The sequence below is a fragment of the Heloderma suspectum genome, chromosome 2, assembly GCF_057233095.1.
Source record: "Heloderma suspectum isolate Gila_16-S chromosome 2, 16-S_ref, whole genome shotgun sequence".
Classification (NCBI taxonomy): domain Eukaryota; kingdom Metazoa; phylum Chordata; class Lepidosauria; order Squamata; family Helodermatidae; genus Heloderma; species Heloderma suspectum.
The window spans coordinates 85,423,481-85,442,066 of NC_139459.1; the positions used below are offsets into that span (position 1 = coordinate 85,423,481).

The 18,586-nt window shown below is 43.9% G+C and overlaps 1 protein-coding gene across 5 annotated transcripts in view; it reads left to right on the forward strand.

Annotated features, from left to right (window-relative positions):
* The first annotated feature begins 17,451 nt into the window (after positions 1-17,451).
* Positions 17,452-18,586, forward strand: part of SPTLC1 (serine palmitoyltransferase long chain base subunit 1) — a 57,503-nt gene continuing 56,368 nt past the window's right edge. For all 5 annotated transcript variants that reach the window (XR_014787726.1, XR_014787725.1, XM_084834026.1 and 2 more), the window contains exon 1: positions 17,452-17,534. Coding sequence is in view for 3 of the 5 variants with exons in the window: in XM_084834026.1 (XP_084690152.1) it covers positions 17,469-17,534 (66 nt within the window). In the remaining 2 variants the exon portion in view is untranslated. The remainder of the gene's footprint in view (positions 17,535-18,586) is intronic.

Consider the following 18,586-nt stretch of genomic DNA (forward strand, 5'->3'; position numbering starts at 1 on the left):
ATGTGCCTACGTCCATTGTTACCCCCAAAATTACATCTCCCTTCCCCGTAGGATTCAGTTTAAAGCCCTCCTGATGAAGTTCTTCATGCTGTGGCCAAACACATTCTTCCCATCCTTTGTGAGGTGCAACCCGTCCCTTGCCAACAGCCTCCGCATTTACTCTGGCATGAATGCCCTGTCCAGGGATGTGTCTTTCTCCTGGCCGTGACCTCATTGAACCCGGTCAAGGAGTGTTTCCCCAATGTTCTCCCCGCCTGTGTTTCCCCGATCTTTATGCTGTTTCGCACATTGAACAGGAGTAGCTATACCCCTACAGCACTACAGCACTATTGCAAAATAGCTCCTTTGAACAGATGTATTTATACCCCCTATAGCAGTGTACCACTATCGCGAAATAGCGCATTTGAATGGGAGAAACTATACCTGCTATTGCGCTACTGCAGTTTTAGAGGGGCAGTAATAAAAAAAATGGGGGGGTATCGGGCATAGGTCGTGGAGGAAAGCACAAACACACATTGGCCAGAAAACGCAGAAAGGGTGGTACAAGGTGAGAGTAGGTGGGAGTGGGTTGGAGGGAACAGGCTCTCTAGGTGATGATGTGGATGAGACTCCACCCGGTAGCCACCCAGCCACAGCCACGCCCCTTCTAAGATTGTACAACCTTGTATGATATACAGCCTTCAACTGGGATCCAAAAACAGTGCAGCTGAGAGTAAGGCAGTGGCATTTCAATTGGACGTCTGAGAAAAAATGCAGGGGTGTTAATCTTTTTCACTCACTCACACACAAACATTTTAGGTTTTCAAAATATGATACTCTATGGAAGCTTCAGCCTCTCAACTCAGCCCTCATGGACAGATCCCTTCTCATTTAAACAACCCCCTTGCACACGCCCTTAGCACCCCAACATTACCCATTAGCCTTTCCTAAGCTCCTTCGTTACATCTCTCCCATCTCGCAACAAAAATATCCACACACCCAGCTGGATTGAACCACACACACACACACACCTACCTTCTTTCTCCTCTCCCCCCAACTGATATGTTTCTGTTTCCCTTCCCTCCACCAGGGTTTGTTTGCCCAGATACATGACAACCTTGTACCAAAAAGTGTAGCTGACAGAGCAGGTCGCATTTGGGAATTCCGCTTACTGTAGAAATTAATGTTCAAGAATTAACAGTGCGGTCCAATGTGTGTTTATTTCAAATTAAATTTACAGAGATCTTGGGAAGGCAGCTAAGGCTACAGTCCTATGTACACTTACCAGGGAGAAAGCCCAATTGGCAATTGAACATAGTGGGACTGACGTCTGAGTAAACATGCATAGGATTGTGTGATAAATCCTAAAAACTGGCACAAACTAGCCACCTGCCCTGCCCCATAAGTAAATAAATAATGGTGGCAGCACACCCCCCCCCCGCGCTGCTGCTGTGGCCCGTATGTCCCCAGACAGAGCAGATCTGACTCCAGTAAAAACCGCAGCAAAGTGGAGAGTGAACTAGACCTGTCGCTGTGGAGATACCCCCTCAGAATACTCTTGTCAGTAGAAAGGGGTGGGAGGTGATCTTTGCCAATGTCCCCCTTCCTCTGCAGCCCCCAGTGCCACTTTCCCCGCAGTACAAATCTCCCCAGAGATGACTGGAGAGGGAGTGGTCTTAGGGGATTGCCAGGAGAGGGGCTAATCAACAGAGATAACTTTTCCCCTTTCCCCCAGTGGGATTTCTCAGAAGCTTCCCATGGATGGAAGAAACTCTTTTGACCCTGGAAGGCTTCTCCTAGATCAACCTTATGACTTTAATCATCTAAAAGTTGGTTGCAATGCTATTGGATTAATTCACACACCATGGCTTCCTAATAATATTTAAACAAGGGACAGGCAACCTGGTGCCTTCCAGATGTTTTGGATTAGAACTCCCATAATTCCTGACCACTGGCTATGCTGGCTGGAGCATATGGAAGTTGAACTCCAAACATTTGGAGGGCACTAGGTTGCCTCCACCAGATCTAAAAATAAGGTTCTGTAAATACGTATTTTAATATGTTTTAACCTAGTTTACAAGGTCTTCCAGACACAGTCTGTTTAAAACATAGGGTGCTTCCAGATGACGCTTTTATTGCATCACCGCCCTCCCTCGTTCACAGGATTTTACAGGAGGTTCAGCCAATGTCATCTTCCATTTGTAACCCTCCCAAGTTTTCCCACCACTTTTTCCATCTTTTTTTTCTTACTGCATAAAATCTATTAAAGACAAAAACCATGGGATAGCTGCATAATGTCTTCTAATTGGTAGTGTTAGAAGCCCGCTGTCTGGAAGCACTGATGGTCTATTTATTTTAGACCCTGGAAAGTTCATTGCTGGGGAAACTGTTCTTTTTACAATGTTATATTGAAACAATATCATTACGTGCACAGCAGTGAGAATTTCAAGCATTGAACTGCTGAGCCCAAGTTTGGAATGACGTCACTGCATGCTGATTGGGGTTTTCTATTTATTTACAAAAGTACAGGTTGAGCATAGGTGGAGGCTCACAGTTTAACACTCCAAGAGACACTCTAAAGACCACTGTACCCACATCAGAACTTCCAGAACTTTGCCCTGAGATGCTCCAAATCAATTCTCTAACTTGTTCTCATCTCTCTCTGACTCAAACTGCTTTCTTTTATATCAAAGGTGGGCAATTTGGGAGGGCCTGGGGGCAATTTCTGCCATTGGAACCCACCAGAGGCCACCCTGCCCCTGGCACTACCACTGCTGAAACTGTTCTTTTTACAATGTTATATTGAAACTATATCATTACATGCACAGCAGTGAGAATTTCAAGCATTGAACTGCTTAGCCCAAGTTTGGAATGATATCACTGCATGCTGATTGGTGTTTTGGGGTTTGCCTCCAAATTTTGGCAGCAATTCGACAGCAAGAAAAAAAGCCTCATTTTCACTTTAAAACAAGACACATGGAGGAACCCATGCCCCCTTTTTAATGCAAACATGCTCCTTGAAGCCCCAGGGAGCATGGAGCCATTTGATCTCGGGTGAGGGTTCTTCTTTAATATTAAATCTTATTGTGTATACAAGTGCAATATCAAGGTGCATCTTGGAAGCTGTAGTCTGAAATTGCAAAGTGCATCATGGCGTCATGTATCTCCACATTCTGTGGCACCTTTCTGATTGGTTGTTTTCACATGGCCTGCCTGCATGATGATGTCATGTGAAGTTTACTCACCGTTGCTGATCACCAGTATGAAGATGGACTTGCAGAATCCTCTTCCTCCTTGGAGCCAGAGCTGTGGTGGTGACAGCCGTGAGGGCATCAGCGAATAAGTTTTTGATGGGTCTAAGTGGTAGGACAACTGAAAATTTAGTGTGGGGAATCTGTGTACTACTTTACTGCACATGTTCCAAAGCTTGCAATCAATTCCAAACTTAATAACAATTCATAATACATCAATCCAGGCTCACTACAACGGTGAGCATTACAAACGGATTCCCTGGTATGCAAGCTAGATGGGCTGAGAATCTCCACAAAGGTGGGGGAAAAAACATTAAATTTGTGCAAATCTCCCTGAAGGTGGGAAAAAATGTTGCTGACTAGCGAAGTGATGAATTGGGGGAGTAAATAGACTAGTGTTATCTCAAGACATAACAGAGAGGGAATATTGTTAGCAACATCATGAGGAGCGACCTGCTTTTGCCAGGCAGCTCTGTAGCCCTTTCCAACCAGCCACACACAAGCCATCGTGCTGGGGTCACATGATACGACAAGCCACTCTGAAACAAGCCACCTTGAACAACCCAAAAAACTATGAGTTCTCAGGCTGTCTTGTGTATAGTTAACAAACCATGCTGAGGAAACTGTGCCGGGTTCAGACATCACAACAAGCCACCCTGAAACAAACAAGGCTGACAACTCACTGTGGGTAGTCGTGTCGTGCAAACCAGGTAAATGCCTTAAACCTTTATTTCCATTTTCATAAAGCTGCCTTATGGCAGGCTTTGGATATTCAAAAACTCAACTAGGCTTGCATTTCCTGATTAAATTTGTGTCCTAAAAAGTCTAACCACTATTTATTTATTTTTTTGGCTATGCCTTTTCAGTTCAAGAAAACTGATCTACAGTACAAGGCATAAGGACTGCAACCCACAAATAAATAAATAAATAAATAAATAACCAACCAACCGGTTATTTCATGCTGCAGTGATTCGTTTGACCATTGCAGGAGCTTCTTCGGGTGTGCTGTTTTCTCCCTTGTAGCAAAATTTTGTTACAGTACTAAGTTGCTTCAAGTGATCGAGGGAGTGTGAAATCAACAATAGGACATGCTCTCAGTACATGTGTGCACATGAAGGATACTTCTACACATGGAGATAAAGCTTCATCCTGTTCTAACCACAAGATTACTGCTTCTCCCTTTTCCCAAGAGGAGGAGGAAGAAATGGGCTATTTCTTGTAGTTATGGTAGGAAAAGCTCCAGTGGATTAACCTGTTAGGTCTGCTTTGACTAATAGATGACATAAACAAATGTGTGTGGCAGACTTCTTTTCCAGTGTAAACGTTTCATAGGAGCTAAATTGAAAAATAGTAAATGCCCTATGCTGGTGAGGAATGTTGTGGGAAAACTGTTCAGATATGAACTTCATAAGGCAATTCACAAGCCACTCCTTTCTTTTATCTTTTTTATTTCAGATGTATTATTGTGGATTTACAGAGATGATGCTGAGGTCAGAAACTGGCCTATAAGCCTAACATTTTGAGTAGAATGAAGGGGATATTGATGACACCACTTATTTATGGCTACAGTTTGTACATTGTTTATTACAGGCCTACTGATGCTAATAAGGCTTCTCTGAAACAAGCAGACTATGATTTTTAACCTAATTTTTACTTGCTACCCAAGTTTGCTAAGTAGTCCTGTTTTCTATTTATGTGCCACCCGCACAAAAAAGAAACAAATTGCAATCTACAGTGGTGGAAATGCTAGGGTGGCCAAGTGTTCTACTTTACAGAGGACAGTGCTCTATTTGAAGGGCTGGCCAGTCCAAGTCTGTTTTAAAGATAAAGAACCATAAAGAGAGAGAGCACCCAGGGGCCTTGAAGATGCCCATCAACAGCTAGCACCTGGACAGCAGACTGAACAGGCACACTGGTCACATGGTCAGTTGTCTCCACTATGGTGAGATGGGAATTCATGTCCATTCAAATTATAGTAATCATTTGCACATTTGCATCTATACATATAAATTAACATATGCAATTGTTATGAAATCTGTGTCCTCTTTTTTGATGTTGTGTAAGTGGCTACCCTAAGAACTCCTTTAGATAAAACAGATAAAAAATCAAAAAGGGCAAGAACTGAGAAGTACAGAGTACTATCTAAAAACTCTGGAAATCCATCAAAACATTTTGCCCACATTCGTCACTGTGTTTAAAAAATCAGCAAAGGATTATGGGAGTTGCAGAAAACATGCAATCCATTTTTATCACTGAATTACAAAAAAGTTTCCTCTTTATAATGTAATTAGTAGCTGTAGACAGAAATGTCCTTCATCATTTGACGTGCAGTAGGGGTGGTTCCAAAGCCACATTTGCTTCTACCAGAGTGTTTTTGGCATTATTCTTATACTCATGTAGAACTCATGTAGAAAATGTCAGGTAGCCATCTTTGTGGGTTTTTTATTAGGAAAGATGTGCGTGCTAAATTGCTGACAGCCGGTGTGGAAATTTCCTGGTGGATATTCTTAAATTCGTGCAGATAACCAATTCTGAGCTAACACTGCCCACAGGTTTTACTCCATACGCGGTATTCCAAAAGATGCACATGCGGTGCCTTTTATCAGCTCAGGTTGGTATCCCAGCTATGGCAATATTTAGACATGGATAACTTGACTTCAGTGATCCATGCTTGGCTCACCTCCTGTTTGGATTACTGTGATCCATTGTGCATGGGACTGCCTTTGAAGACAGTCTGGAAAGTTCAGCTGGTGCAGAACATGGCAGGGAGAATTTTAACCAGGGTCAGGCATATTGGGCCAGATCTTTCTTGCCTTCACTGGCTTCTGATTTGTTTCCAGGCCCAATTCAAAATGCTGGTTTTGACTAGTGCTGTGCCGAATATTTTGATTCTTTCATTTCAGCAGTTTCTGAGGGTTAGGAAGTGAAGACTCCAGCAAAAGGAGATGGGAAGGGGGAGAATTTCAAAGAATTTTCTTATTGGGGAGATGTTCTGTTTACGTTTTAAGGTAAAAAGGTGTAGGAGGTGGCTGAGGAGTCTTCTTTCAATTTTTTGATCTACATGTTTTACTTGTTCTTGCTTGCCAAAGGCCACGTCTTAAAAAGGTAAATGGAATCCCTACCTCCGTTCCCCAATGAGAAAATTATTTTAAATTCTCCCCCTCCCTGTGAAAGAGGCAGAAAAAGCAATGCCTCTTTTGCAGGGAGCAAAGAATTTCACAAAGTAGGGGGAAGGGTTCAGTATGGCATTAGTTTTGACCTCTAATTGCTTGGGACTTTGGTACTGTCAGGAGCACCCTAGCTGCCTCTTACAGTCCCCTCCAATAGCCAACTCAGGACACAGACGACGAAAATTCTTTCCAAGGCTTTATTCATTTATTACTTTATGACTCTTACAGATACTAATCACTAGCGACTAAGCAAGGAACTGCACTGGGGATAGATAGCAGAGTAGCCTAAGCTCCAGGTAAGGCAGTTGGTTCCCATTTAAAGGAGAACTGCGGGAAGACTCTGAACTTATGGGCTATGGAGAGATCCTCCCTCTTACCCTTGGGACATGACCGTTGTTTTAGTGCCAAACGAGCAGAGCGCCTCTTTTCTGCGCCCTCCATCTGTCGCCTCTCCCTGCGTCTGCGCTGAGCATCCAGCAAGCCCCCCTCCAGCGCTCTCTCACTGCCAGGGTCACTATCTCTCTCAGGAATGCTGGCAGGAGGAATCTCTGCCAGCTGCTGTGCTTGTGAGAGATGAGCGAACTCCTCTCCCACGGATTGCTGTTCTTCCTTAGAATCAGAATTGCTCTGGGGCTCTATGGGCTCAGTTTCCACCCTGACAGGTACCTGAACAGTACCCTATTTCAGCCCACACACACCCCATCTGAAATTCAGAGGGTGGTTATGAAGGAGAGGGCATTTTCAGTTCCGCACCCATTTGTGGAATACTCTCCTTAGAGTAAGCTGACCATATTTCCTTGAGACAAAAACGGGATATTGGGATGACAAAAACAGGACGGGGTTATGTAATATTCCGTATTCATGAAAAACAACCTAAACTTACTGCAAAAGAACATGGAAAGGGGCACAAATAAATAACACTAATTTATTGCATATACACAAAAAACCCCTCATAAATATACATATATAAAATACTTATAAAATACCACATGACCAGTAAACAAATCTGTATGGCACTGAACACTCTAATGCAGGACTGCAGTGGCCAGACTGCAAAAAATCATAAAACATACAGCAAAAAGAGAAAGAAAAAATGAATGAACACCCCAACTGCTATCACAAGCCGGTATATGCTAATGTCCCACCGGAGAGTTCCGCTGTAATAAAAAAATAGCTAACAGTCTGTTGAACCGAAATATGAGTCTGAAAAGTCCGAATCAAACTGAATGTTGGGCAGAAAGAATCTCTATGGGCGGAATGATGGTAAAAATAACAGTAAGACTCACTCTCCTGGCTCCCAAGCGCTGAATGAGGCTTAGCAATCGCCTCTTGAATTCCCCGCCACTGCAGACAAGCAAGGGGGCGGCATCTGATCGTTGCTAGCTCAAGAAGCCTGGCCCAGACTGGATAACGTAAATGGAACTTCCTCTTTCATCACACTAGTAGTTTTACTGCACACATTGATTAGCATAGAGCCTTATGATAAACGCATTCAGTTTATTACAAGAAGTTAAAAACGGGACAAAATTGACATTTATATTAAAATGATGGGATGGTCGGGAAATATGAAAGAAACGGTACTGTCCCGTTTAAAACGGTACGTATGGTCAGCCTACCTTAGAGAGACTTGCCTGGTATCTTCAATAATGTTTTTCCGGCACCAGACAAAGAGGTTTTTTTTTAAAAAAAATCTCCCAGTTCTTTTAAGTCTTTTAACATCATTTTAATATCACTTGAACATTGCTTTATTTTCTTTAAAGATTAATACTAATACAGTCTCTGCTGACTGATAGTGGTTGCTTGTAGTTTTTGAGGGTTTTTTTTAAAGCACTTTATATGTATTGTGTGTTTTTTTAAAAAAAAAATCTTGTGTGCTGTCTTTGGTTCTAAGTGTGCAATTTCATTATATTATGTTCAAGTTTTAAAAACTTGTTATATATTTAATGGATAGAGCAGGGGTAGGCAATGTGGTGCCCATGGGCACGAATACACCTCCACTGGACACCTTTCTTGGTACCCACAAATGTGCTCTGCCCTTCCCACTTTTTGAAAAAATTAACACATTTTCTTTCTAGCAGCTAGGATTGCTGTGAAATAAGTTTCTGTTGGTGCTGAATACTGCGAGTTCAAAGGAGTTTAGTGTGTTGGGGCTCAGACCCCACCTTTACCTTGCACTCAGTCTTTTGGCCAGGTTACTTGTCCTTTGCCATGCCTCCCATGGCAGCCATTTTGTGGTGGTGCCCAGGACAGTTTATTGTGCCCAGGACACAAATTGCTGATTGTGGCCACGTCTGAAAAAGGTTGCCTAGCCCTGACCTAGAGAATTTGTTATGATGCAACTAATAAATATAAATAATAAATGCAGTCCCAGAGAAGAAAAAGGATTGTCAGCAAAGGCCCATAGTCACAAATGGTGTAAGGTGTTTCTGTAATGGTGTAATGCAAATATCTGAGTTCAAGGAGGTGTTTAGCTGAAGGCATAACACCTTCAGCTTTAAGAATAAGGACATATCTTTTTATTGGGCAATATGTACTGTGGATCTGGAAGTTATTTCTCAGGCCTTACTCAGGATGGCTCCTGTATTTCCTAAGACTGGAGACAGAGGAAATCCATCATCTGTTCAAATATTCCATTCTCTGCACTCTGTAATGCTGTGGGTGTGGGTGGTGAACTTATGCAAAGTTCTTGCTGCCTGTCAGACGTGAAGTGTTGTGCCATCACCTTCATACATGTTTTACCCATAACTAGAAGGAAATCCTGTTTGCCCTCTCATCTAGATTACATGGATCTGTAAACACAGCAATGCCCTTATGAACTTACGTAAACTGGCAAGATCTACAGGTTAGCATTTTTTCAGTTGACAACTGGATTTTAAGGATACCAAGGCTGGCCTGGTCTGGTGGTCTGAGCATCAGCTCTCTGGAATTCACATTTTAAACAACTATGCAATATTGAAAATTACAGACTACGTTTGCCGTGGAAAAGCCTACGACTGCACGCTGGCATTCGAGCTTTATGGAAAGATGTACTGTATGGTAAACTCTTCCATTCCAAGTACTTGTTCTTCTGTGAGGTTTGCCCTACTGATCACCACAATGCTCTTCAGAGAAATATTATGATTTCTTTCATAATGGCTGCGGCTTACACTTGTGGTTGTAGTGAAAGGTTCATGGTGCAAATGCCTGGTTCATGGTTTTTACTATGCAGAAGAAATAAAGTACTGACTTACTTAACATCTAAATTGCTAGTCACTTCAATGTAGGGCAGGTCTTCTCAGGAATGTCCTGTATTTCTGGTTCGGTAAGTAAGCACACTTTTGGAAGAGCAGAAACAGACAGTACAAGAAGAAAAATGGCATGCAATGGAACCTTGCAAGGGTGCCTTTATGCCCACAAACTCTCATTGCTCCTGCAAGGCAGAACCTCTTCCATTTGATCATCTTCTTTGCACCAAGGAAAATTTGGTAGCTGGCCTTTCTTTTTTCTATATTCTCCATTCTGAAGGGCAAGAGTGGGGTGCCTCCCTCCTCTTGCAATGTTTTCAGCCATTTCTTCTTCATTTTTTTCATTGCCTGCTGTTCCTTTGAAGTGCATTCTATCAGCCCCTTCTACTACCACCTCGCCTCTGCCTGGGGAAGATCACACTCTCCTTTTTGTAAATGGAGGAGCAACTTAAGAGCCCAAGCCACTACCACTAAGACCAAGATTGAATGCAGTTTGAGAGCTGCAATCATGTGCATTAATGTCCACATAATGGAGGTGCTACATTGATAACAGGGGAAAGAATCCCCGCCCCCAAAAGAATAGCTGCTCATTTTGTTTATTCTATTGTTTAAGAATTTATATCCCACCCTCCAGTGTTTCTACTTTCAGGGCCTCTTTCATTTTCACATGAACCCCTCCACCATCAGCTGCTCTCCCCATCCTTTGAAGGAAATCTCTGTGCCAGTGAAGTTCTTTTGCTGGGTCATCTGCATCACCCTATGCTATACAATGCAGGGCAGAACTGATGCTGTTTTCAAGGCTGCTTCCAGATAGAGGGGTCCTACTGCTACTGTCAGGGTTCCCCTTAATCTGGGAGCTGCCCTCATGGGGGATTTGCTGCAAATTGGGAGCATTTGGAGGTTGTTCGCAGCAAATAACGTCATGGCCAATCTGTAGCCACCCCGGAGATTTCCGGTGGAGAAACTGGATTTTCTGAGACTATTTTACTCTGTATTATTTCTTTAATTCAGGTTCTCTGTGCTTCTGGTGTTGTATGCCCCTGTCTTCCGCATTTACTTCAGCAAGATAGTGCTGCCCAGAGTTGTGTTTTTTATAATGATATATGCAACAATAATATAGAATAAAGGAACCTTTAATATCATGTCAATCACATTAGAATCATATCTCTTAATCTTTATAACAGTTCACACCGATGGCATCCACAAACTTTTCTCCACATCTAGTGGCTTTCCTGCAAATACCATGATGCTTTGTATCACATATGGATTGGTTGATTGTAATAAATAACTCAGTTTCCCCTATAAACCCCATGTATTTCATTTTCTTTAGAAGAAGCTCTAAATAACTTTCCCTTATGTCTCTATATAACTGACACTCAAGTACATAATGGATCCTCAAGGACTGGTTCTCAACAAACACACAATCTATCTTCTACTGGTATACCATGAAATCATTTCATATAGTATTAGACATGTAAAAACTTTCCTATATTCCATTTTCATAGGAACTGACAAATATTTCTCATATTGGTGCAGTTGTTTGGTACTAGCTAACCATTTTGCTGTTTGATTATGTAAGAGCTGTTATATCAGTTACATCAAGCACTCTTCGTTTAAAAATATTACTGCTAGCTTTCAGCTTTGGATTTAGTGCCTGGTCAGAGAATCCAAAACCTGGGGATGGAGGGAATTAAGAGTTTTTGCAACCAAAAGTTTCTGTGTACAGATAATCTCTGTTCCTCCTGATGTTTGCATTATTTCACTTCTCCATTGTTGTGCTAAATCGCACCTCCAATATTGTGTAAAAACACTTCTTTGATGTTATATAAAATCGCTTCTCCAATCTGGCGAAGTCTCGGGAGACTGTCATTGCAAGCAGGGAGAAAGTACCCAGAGAAAGAGAAAGGGTGTGTGTAAGCAATTACTCTGTGACAGTTTGCTGGAATGGGGCAAAAATTGGGTGGGGGGGAGATGCTCTCAGGGGGAGCCCTCAGATGCTGCACTCAAAAATCAGGGATTTGGGCTTCTTCCTTGAAAGGCGTGTACATTGGGGAAAGCAGGGGAGCAATAACTCCGCAGCTGGAATGGAGGAAAAATTGGGGTGGTGGGATGCTCTCATAGGGAGCCTTCAGATGCTGTACTGGAGACTGGGGGATTTTGGCTTCTTCATGAAAAATGGGGGAAGCCTGGACAGGGGCAGGAAACAACCCCCTCTTGTTGGTTGAGCAGCCCCTGCCAGGTTGATGACATTCTGTTCTACTCCCCTCACCAACATGGAAACACATTCTTTTCAAGCACTGTGTGACCTATAAAAACCCAATTTTTAAAGATACAGCATACTTGGCTTTTCTTGCTTCAAGTGTCCCTCATGGGCCAAAGCTAATTCCATGAACATCCCGATAATACTCCAATGTGTTTCTCATTCCATTGTCATTTAGATCCACCCCCCTGAGCAATTCCTTAAGGAGCTCTTGCCTTCTTAAGAGTCTCACCTTCCCTCTTTTAAACTTCTCCTTCCCAGTAATGTGGGGTTTAGGCTGTAAGTGTAGGGCGATTTACAGGGTTTAACCACAACAGCTTACTGGTAATTTAAAGCAAGCAAATCACAACTAAAGGTATCTTTACATACAAATGGCATTAAGAGAGAATGAAAGTTGCAAAACACAAGTTCCTTTGCCCTAGCGGTACTTGACCTCTCCAGGCTACTTCTTCCGGTTCCCTCTTCAGGCTCTGGTCTCCCCAACTCTCCTTATTGGCTCTCTCGCTCCCGCTCTATACCCTCCTCCCTCAAAACCAAAAGTACTGTTTCAACCCTGAAGAAATGAAACTTAACTGAGGAAATGAAACCGCTTCTCTCAGAGATACCTCCTCCAAACAACAACAACAACAACAACAACAACTACTACTCCAGGTCTCTAGGCCTGACCTTTGTCTTTTCCTTGGCTCTGTATGCCTCAAACCTTCACAGCAACCTAAAGGCACTGTGTAGCTGTTCTATCTTTTCTGCCTTTACAGATTTCTTTTTTCCTGGTAAAAAACAATAATGATGTAAGAAGCAGTGGGAAAACAAGGGCGGGCTACAAGACCCATCCCCCGGTAAAATTCAGTGAATGAGGCAGGGCAATTGCTCAATAAAAGCCTTGGCTGGGGCCTCCCCACCCTGGAAACAACCCACTGATGATAAAATCAGAAGCAGATCCATGTAGGAGGAATGCATTTTCTGCTGCTTTTAAACAGAAGAATGTGAAGTGTGTGTGTGTAATGATAACCTTATTTATTCAGATTGTTGCTTCTAAGGCAAAGCAGGGCAGGCAAGGGAAAGGGTGTGGCTGTGCTGAGCAGCTACAAAACTGCAGTCCTGTTTCTCTGCTTGTTTTGCCCCTGGCCACCAGCTGAAATGTATTATTACTTCAGTCCCTACTCCCACACACTTTGCTTCCCATCTGGCATTATTACAAATGACTGAAATTACAATGTTTCATAAACTGTGCTGGATGTTTTGTGCGTGGGGGTTGCTACACTGGTAATTTATCACAACTGTAATATTAGCATTGATCCCACATGAATTCTTCTCTTAGGAAATACTGTGCAGGTGAGTGGAAGTCATGGGAAATGTTATTCCTTCAAAATACTGGTGAGCCGGTAGTACTAGATCTAAATTATGTTTCATCCTTTTATCTATACATGCATGTCCCCTTAAGTTGCAACAGCTTGCACAAACAAAATTAGTAAGCACCTGAAGATGAGGAAGGTCCTCTTAATAATCAAATGGCTGATTTAAATTGGGTTTAATTCTACTAATGAAAAAGGAGACTAACAACCTGAGCCTAAGTACTGCTACTCAGAAGTAAGCTCCACTGAGTTCATAGGCACTTAGTTCCTAGTAAGCATGCTCAGGGTTGCAGGCATCATCATAACAATGACTGACTTTTAAAATTAATATTTGTGTTTTTCTATTTTCTGTATGAGATATTTAAAAATATTGGACCCAATCATGTTAGGTGTTTGGAGTAAAAGTAACTTGCTTCTTCATACCCTAGTATGAGGTTAAACCTACCATGCTAGCCGTTAAGAAGGAATAACCCTTCTTTCTCTGGGTGGCAGCAGGAAGAATAGGAGCTGTAGAAATTGAGAAGCTACTCCTCCTTCCTTATGGTAGGTATGTTACTCCTGCAAATTCGTTCATGCTAGGGTGGCCATGTAGTCTACTTTCCAGAGGACAGTCCTATATTTGAAGAGCTGACTGACCCAAGTCTGGTTTAAAGTCCAAGAACCATATGAATGGAGAGCAGGAGCCTTGAAGGTGCCTATCAACAGACCTGTCCCAGGCTAACCCATGATGGTGAGATGTATCTCTATGTAAAACTATAGTAATTAGTCCTAAATTTTTGGAGCCTGGTTTACAATAGGGCCAAACCTGACACAATGCTGAACATGTCATTACAAACCTTGTCAAGTTTTCTTTTATTTAATACCAGGCACCGGGGGGGGGGAGCTCTAAATGGTGTAACCCCCCCCCCCCACACACACACACAAAGCTTATAGCAGTGGGGAGCATTTTTGTCAGGAGCATGGCTAGGGAGGGAAGGGAGAAACCTCTTGTCCCCTACTGTTATGGTCCTGATGAAAAACACCCCCATGCCTGCTATTAATCTTTTCTTCTTCTATCTTCTACTTATCATCTTCATACATACATACATATATGGAAGTGTTTGTATGTCCTCAAAAACCTACATCTGATTGTTATGAAACTTTTGGGTTTGTTCTACTTCTATCTGGGATGGGTTTAGGCACAGTGAAATTTTCATCCACAATCTTGAAACAAAATGGCAGCCAATCAAATTTTTTTTCCAGATTTGCTGCTTCAATACCATTTGAGCGATTTCAACCAAACTTGGCATGACGATTCAGCACTGCAGTGAGCAAATTTTAACCATACAAAAAACACTTAGCAATTTATTTTAAAAAAACTGAAATTGGCTGAAAAGTAATATAAATACATACACAGGTAACTCCATGGCAGAGGCAATGCCTAGGGGTTCCAGTGGGCAAGGCTTCACTCAGATGGGGCAGGCACAATGTCTCCAACCCTGACAGGTGTGTAAGGCTTTGTTGTATGGAACTAAGGGCTCTTCCCAACCTGTGCAAAGCTGGGTGTGTTTGTTAGTTAATAATAAAAACTTTGATATGGTTTGTAATGACATCTTTAGTGTTACATGCAGTTTGGCCCACAGTTAGGGTATCTCATACCCACCCTTCCTTGGCTCAATCCTGAACTCAGTGCTAAACTGTCATGGAAATACACAATTAAAGAATGTAAGGATGTCGAATGTTACTCTGTAAAGTGCCAGTGTGCACTGATTCTACTACATAAAATAATGAAAAAGAAACCATTTAGATCAGGAGTGCAGAACCTCAGGCCTGGAGGCCAAATCTGGCCCTCTGGGGTCCCCCAACTGGTCATGCCTCCTTTTCCGGCCCCTGCCCCCTTTCTCCTGACCACCAGTCTTTGGTGTTTTCCCACCCCTTTTGCATTCAGCTTAGCCCATCACTAGAATGCAGCCCCCAAGAGTTTCTCCAAAATGGAATTTGGGCCTTAGGCTGAAAGAGGTTCAACATCCCTGATTTAGAAATCCAACCCTCTGCTTTCCTTTCTCATTGTTCCCTGTTGCTTAACACTTTGCCTAATCTGGTTTTAGTTTGTCACATATGATGTGACTGCTGTGACTATCTTTGGGAAACTTTTGTAAGTTAAAGCATCCTTTTGTCACAAATACTACTTCAACTTCAGTTAAACCTGAGTAAAGGTGTAATTCTATGGCTGCTAGTCTGTGGTTAGACGGCCATAGGATTTTTCAGGTTTGGGCAACCGCCTTTCCGCCCCCTCTTCCGCCACCTCCTAGGTGGTGTGGTTCATCCCCAGCTCTGCACTCAGAAGAGAAGCGTGGAGCGGTGTAAAAGGGGGCATTCCTGGGGGGCAGGGCGGGGAGGGGAAGAATTGTAAACAGGTCAGAAGGAAATTAAATGCAAAAAAAGGGACAATTCCATGATTAATACTACATTCAGCTATGCTCACATAACATGTTTTAAAACAGCTGCACTGGCTGCCTATTAGCTACCAAGCCACGTATAAGGTTATATTATCATCATACAAAGCCCTAAACAACTTGGGACCAGGATACCTAGCAGACTGCTTTGCCTTATACATATCCAGGCAAGTCTTTAAGATCATTAAAGGCTGTCTTACTGATCTTTCCGAAATTAGCAGAATGCCACCATGCAATACCTCCACGGTGGTCCTTCTCGGTAGCAGCACCCACCCATTGGAAAACCCTCCCTTGTGGAGTTTGAGAGGGAGAAAATGTATCTTTCAAACAAGTCCTGAAAGCACACTCGTGCAGCCAGGTTTTCCCCTGGTTGTCATTAATAATGCTGCTTCATTTTACTGCGTCTTGTAATGCTTTCATTGTGAACTGGAATTGGTTTTATGTTTTAATACTGTGTTTAAATGTGATTTTAATATTTATATGTGAACCGTGTAGGGATTTTATTATATTAACCAGATTGCCAAGAGAATTACCAACAACCTCAGATACGCAGACGATACCACCCTAATGGCAGAAAGCGAAGAGGATCTAAAGAGCCTCTTGTTGAGGGTGAAAGTGGAGAGTGCAAAAGCTGATTTGAAACTCAACATTAAAAAAACTAAAATCATGGCATCTGGCCCCATCACTTCTTGGCATATAGAAGGGGAAGAAATGGAAGCAGTGACAGATTTTATTTTCTTGGGCTCCAAGATCACCGCAGACGGTGACTGTAGCCATGAAATTAAAAGACGCTTGCTCCTTGGGAGGAAAGCTATGGCAAACCTAGACAGCATAGTAAGAAGCAGAGACATCACCTTGCCGACAAAGGTCCGTCTAATCAAAGCTATGGTTTTCCCAGTAGCAACGTATGGCTGTGAGAGGTGGACTACACGGAAGGCTGAGCGCCGAAGAATTGATGCTCTTGAACTGTGGTGCTGGAGAAGACTCTTGCGAGTCCCCTGGACTGCAAGGAGGTCAAATCAGTCCATCCTAAAGGAAATCAACCCTGAGTGCTCATGGGAAGGACAGATAATGAAGCTGAAGCTCCAATATTTTGGCCACCTAATGCGAAGAGAAAACTCCCTGGAAAAGACCCTGATGCTGGGAAAGACTGAAGGCGAAAGGAGAAGGGGCCGGCGGAGGATGAGATGGCTAGATAGCATCACCGATGCAACGAATATGGACTTGAGCACGCTCCGGGAGAGAGCGCAGGACAGGAAGGCCTGGCGTGCTATGGTCCATGGGGTCACGAAGAGTCGGACACGGCTGAACGACAACAAATGTCACAAATAAATAAATTAAAAATTAACCGTAGCCATTCACAGCGTAGCTATTGCTGGTGAGACAAACTCACTGGCACTAAGTGAATGAATTGACACATTCAGGGCGCCATCCTCCGCACGTTCAGACAGACAAAAGTCCTACAACTCCCAGCATTCCCCAGCCAGCGTAGCTGGCTGGGGAATGCTGGGAGTTGTAGGACTTTTGTCTGTCTGAACGTGCGGAGGATGGCGCCCTCAGGGTGATGTTTAAAAAATCGTTCCGACTCAGCGTACAAACCGAACGGACGGCCTTCAGTCGGGCCCGCCTTGCGCCTGGAAGAAGACGAAGAGCCGGGAAGGCGGCAGGCGTCGCGCAGCCCCGAGCAGAGGCTTGCGGGCCGGGCTCTCGCGTAGTCTGCCATAACGGTCGACCGCCCCTCCTCTGCACGTCGCGTGACGTGCCGCGCGCGTCGGGACCCGGAAGCAGCTCGAGGCGATGGCGGCGTCGGCGGGCATGGGGCAGCAGTGGGTGCTTGTGGAGATGGTCCAGGCCTTCTATGAGGTGAGGGGGCGGCGGGGGCGGGCTCCGGGGCCTGCTAAGCCGAGCGCTTGGGGGAACATCCCTGGCTGTCCTGAGAGACAGGGCGGAGGGTTGGGTTGGGTTGGGTTGGGTTGAGGGGGGGGGGGAGAGAAGAGGCTTCAGGCGATGTTGGGGTTAGGGAAGGAAGCAGGAACAAGGGTCGGTGACCGCCCCCCCGCTCCCCTCCCGCCGTGCTGTGAGTGAGCGAGGCCGAGGCTCGGGAACGTAAGAGGAGGAGGTCGGACGCCTGTAGGAGCGTAATAGAAGTTGGGGGACCTTGTGCGGACGGGGGCCCCTGTCCAGTGCTTGTCTAACCTAAGCCCCATTCATTTCAGTGGGTCTGCTCTAAGGAGGACTAACATTGGGTACAGCCCACTGTAAGGAATATCCATGTCTGGCTAGCGCTGGGTGTGTAACGTGGGTGTGTTTTCACACACGCACACACACACACACACACACTCAGAAACCCCAAGCGCATCCCAATGTGAGGAGGAGGCATTTTGCAATTGAATGTTGAACATAACTGGTAATGGACGTTTGATCCTCGCTGTGACTCGACTCAGCCCTGCCTCTCGCTTTTTAAAAAAATCTCTTATGTTTGTGCCTACAAATGATGCCCCTCTGGATTGGGTCGATAAAAGTTTTCTCTCCCTCCCACTCCAAGAAATATACTTCTGCTTTTGACTCAGGAGAAGAAAAATGTCATGCCCATGTTTAACCAAACGCTGAGAGTGACATAACTACGTATATACAGTCAAAATATACCTGAGCCACATTGATCTTAGAACAGAGCAGTCTAGGTGCAGTCTTATGAATGCTTCAGAAGTAAGCCTTCCCTGTTCAACATGGAGGAGCTTGCATGCATATGACTGGACTGTAAGTTGCTGCTGTTCAAGAATTATTGGCAGTTTCCCATTAAGGGAGGGGTAAGTTGGATCTCCCCTTCATGGATCACTGCCTTGTTGTGGCGAAGGGGCTTGCATAACTCAGTGAAGCCATAAGCTATGCCATGCAGGGCCACCCAAGACGGACAG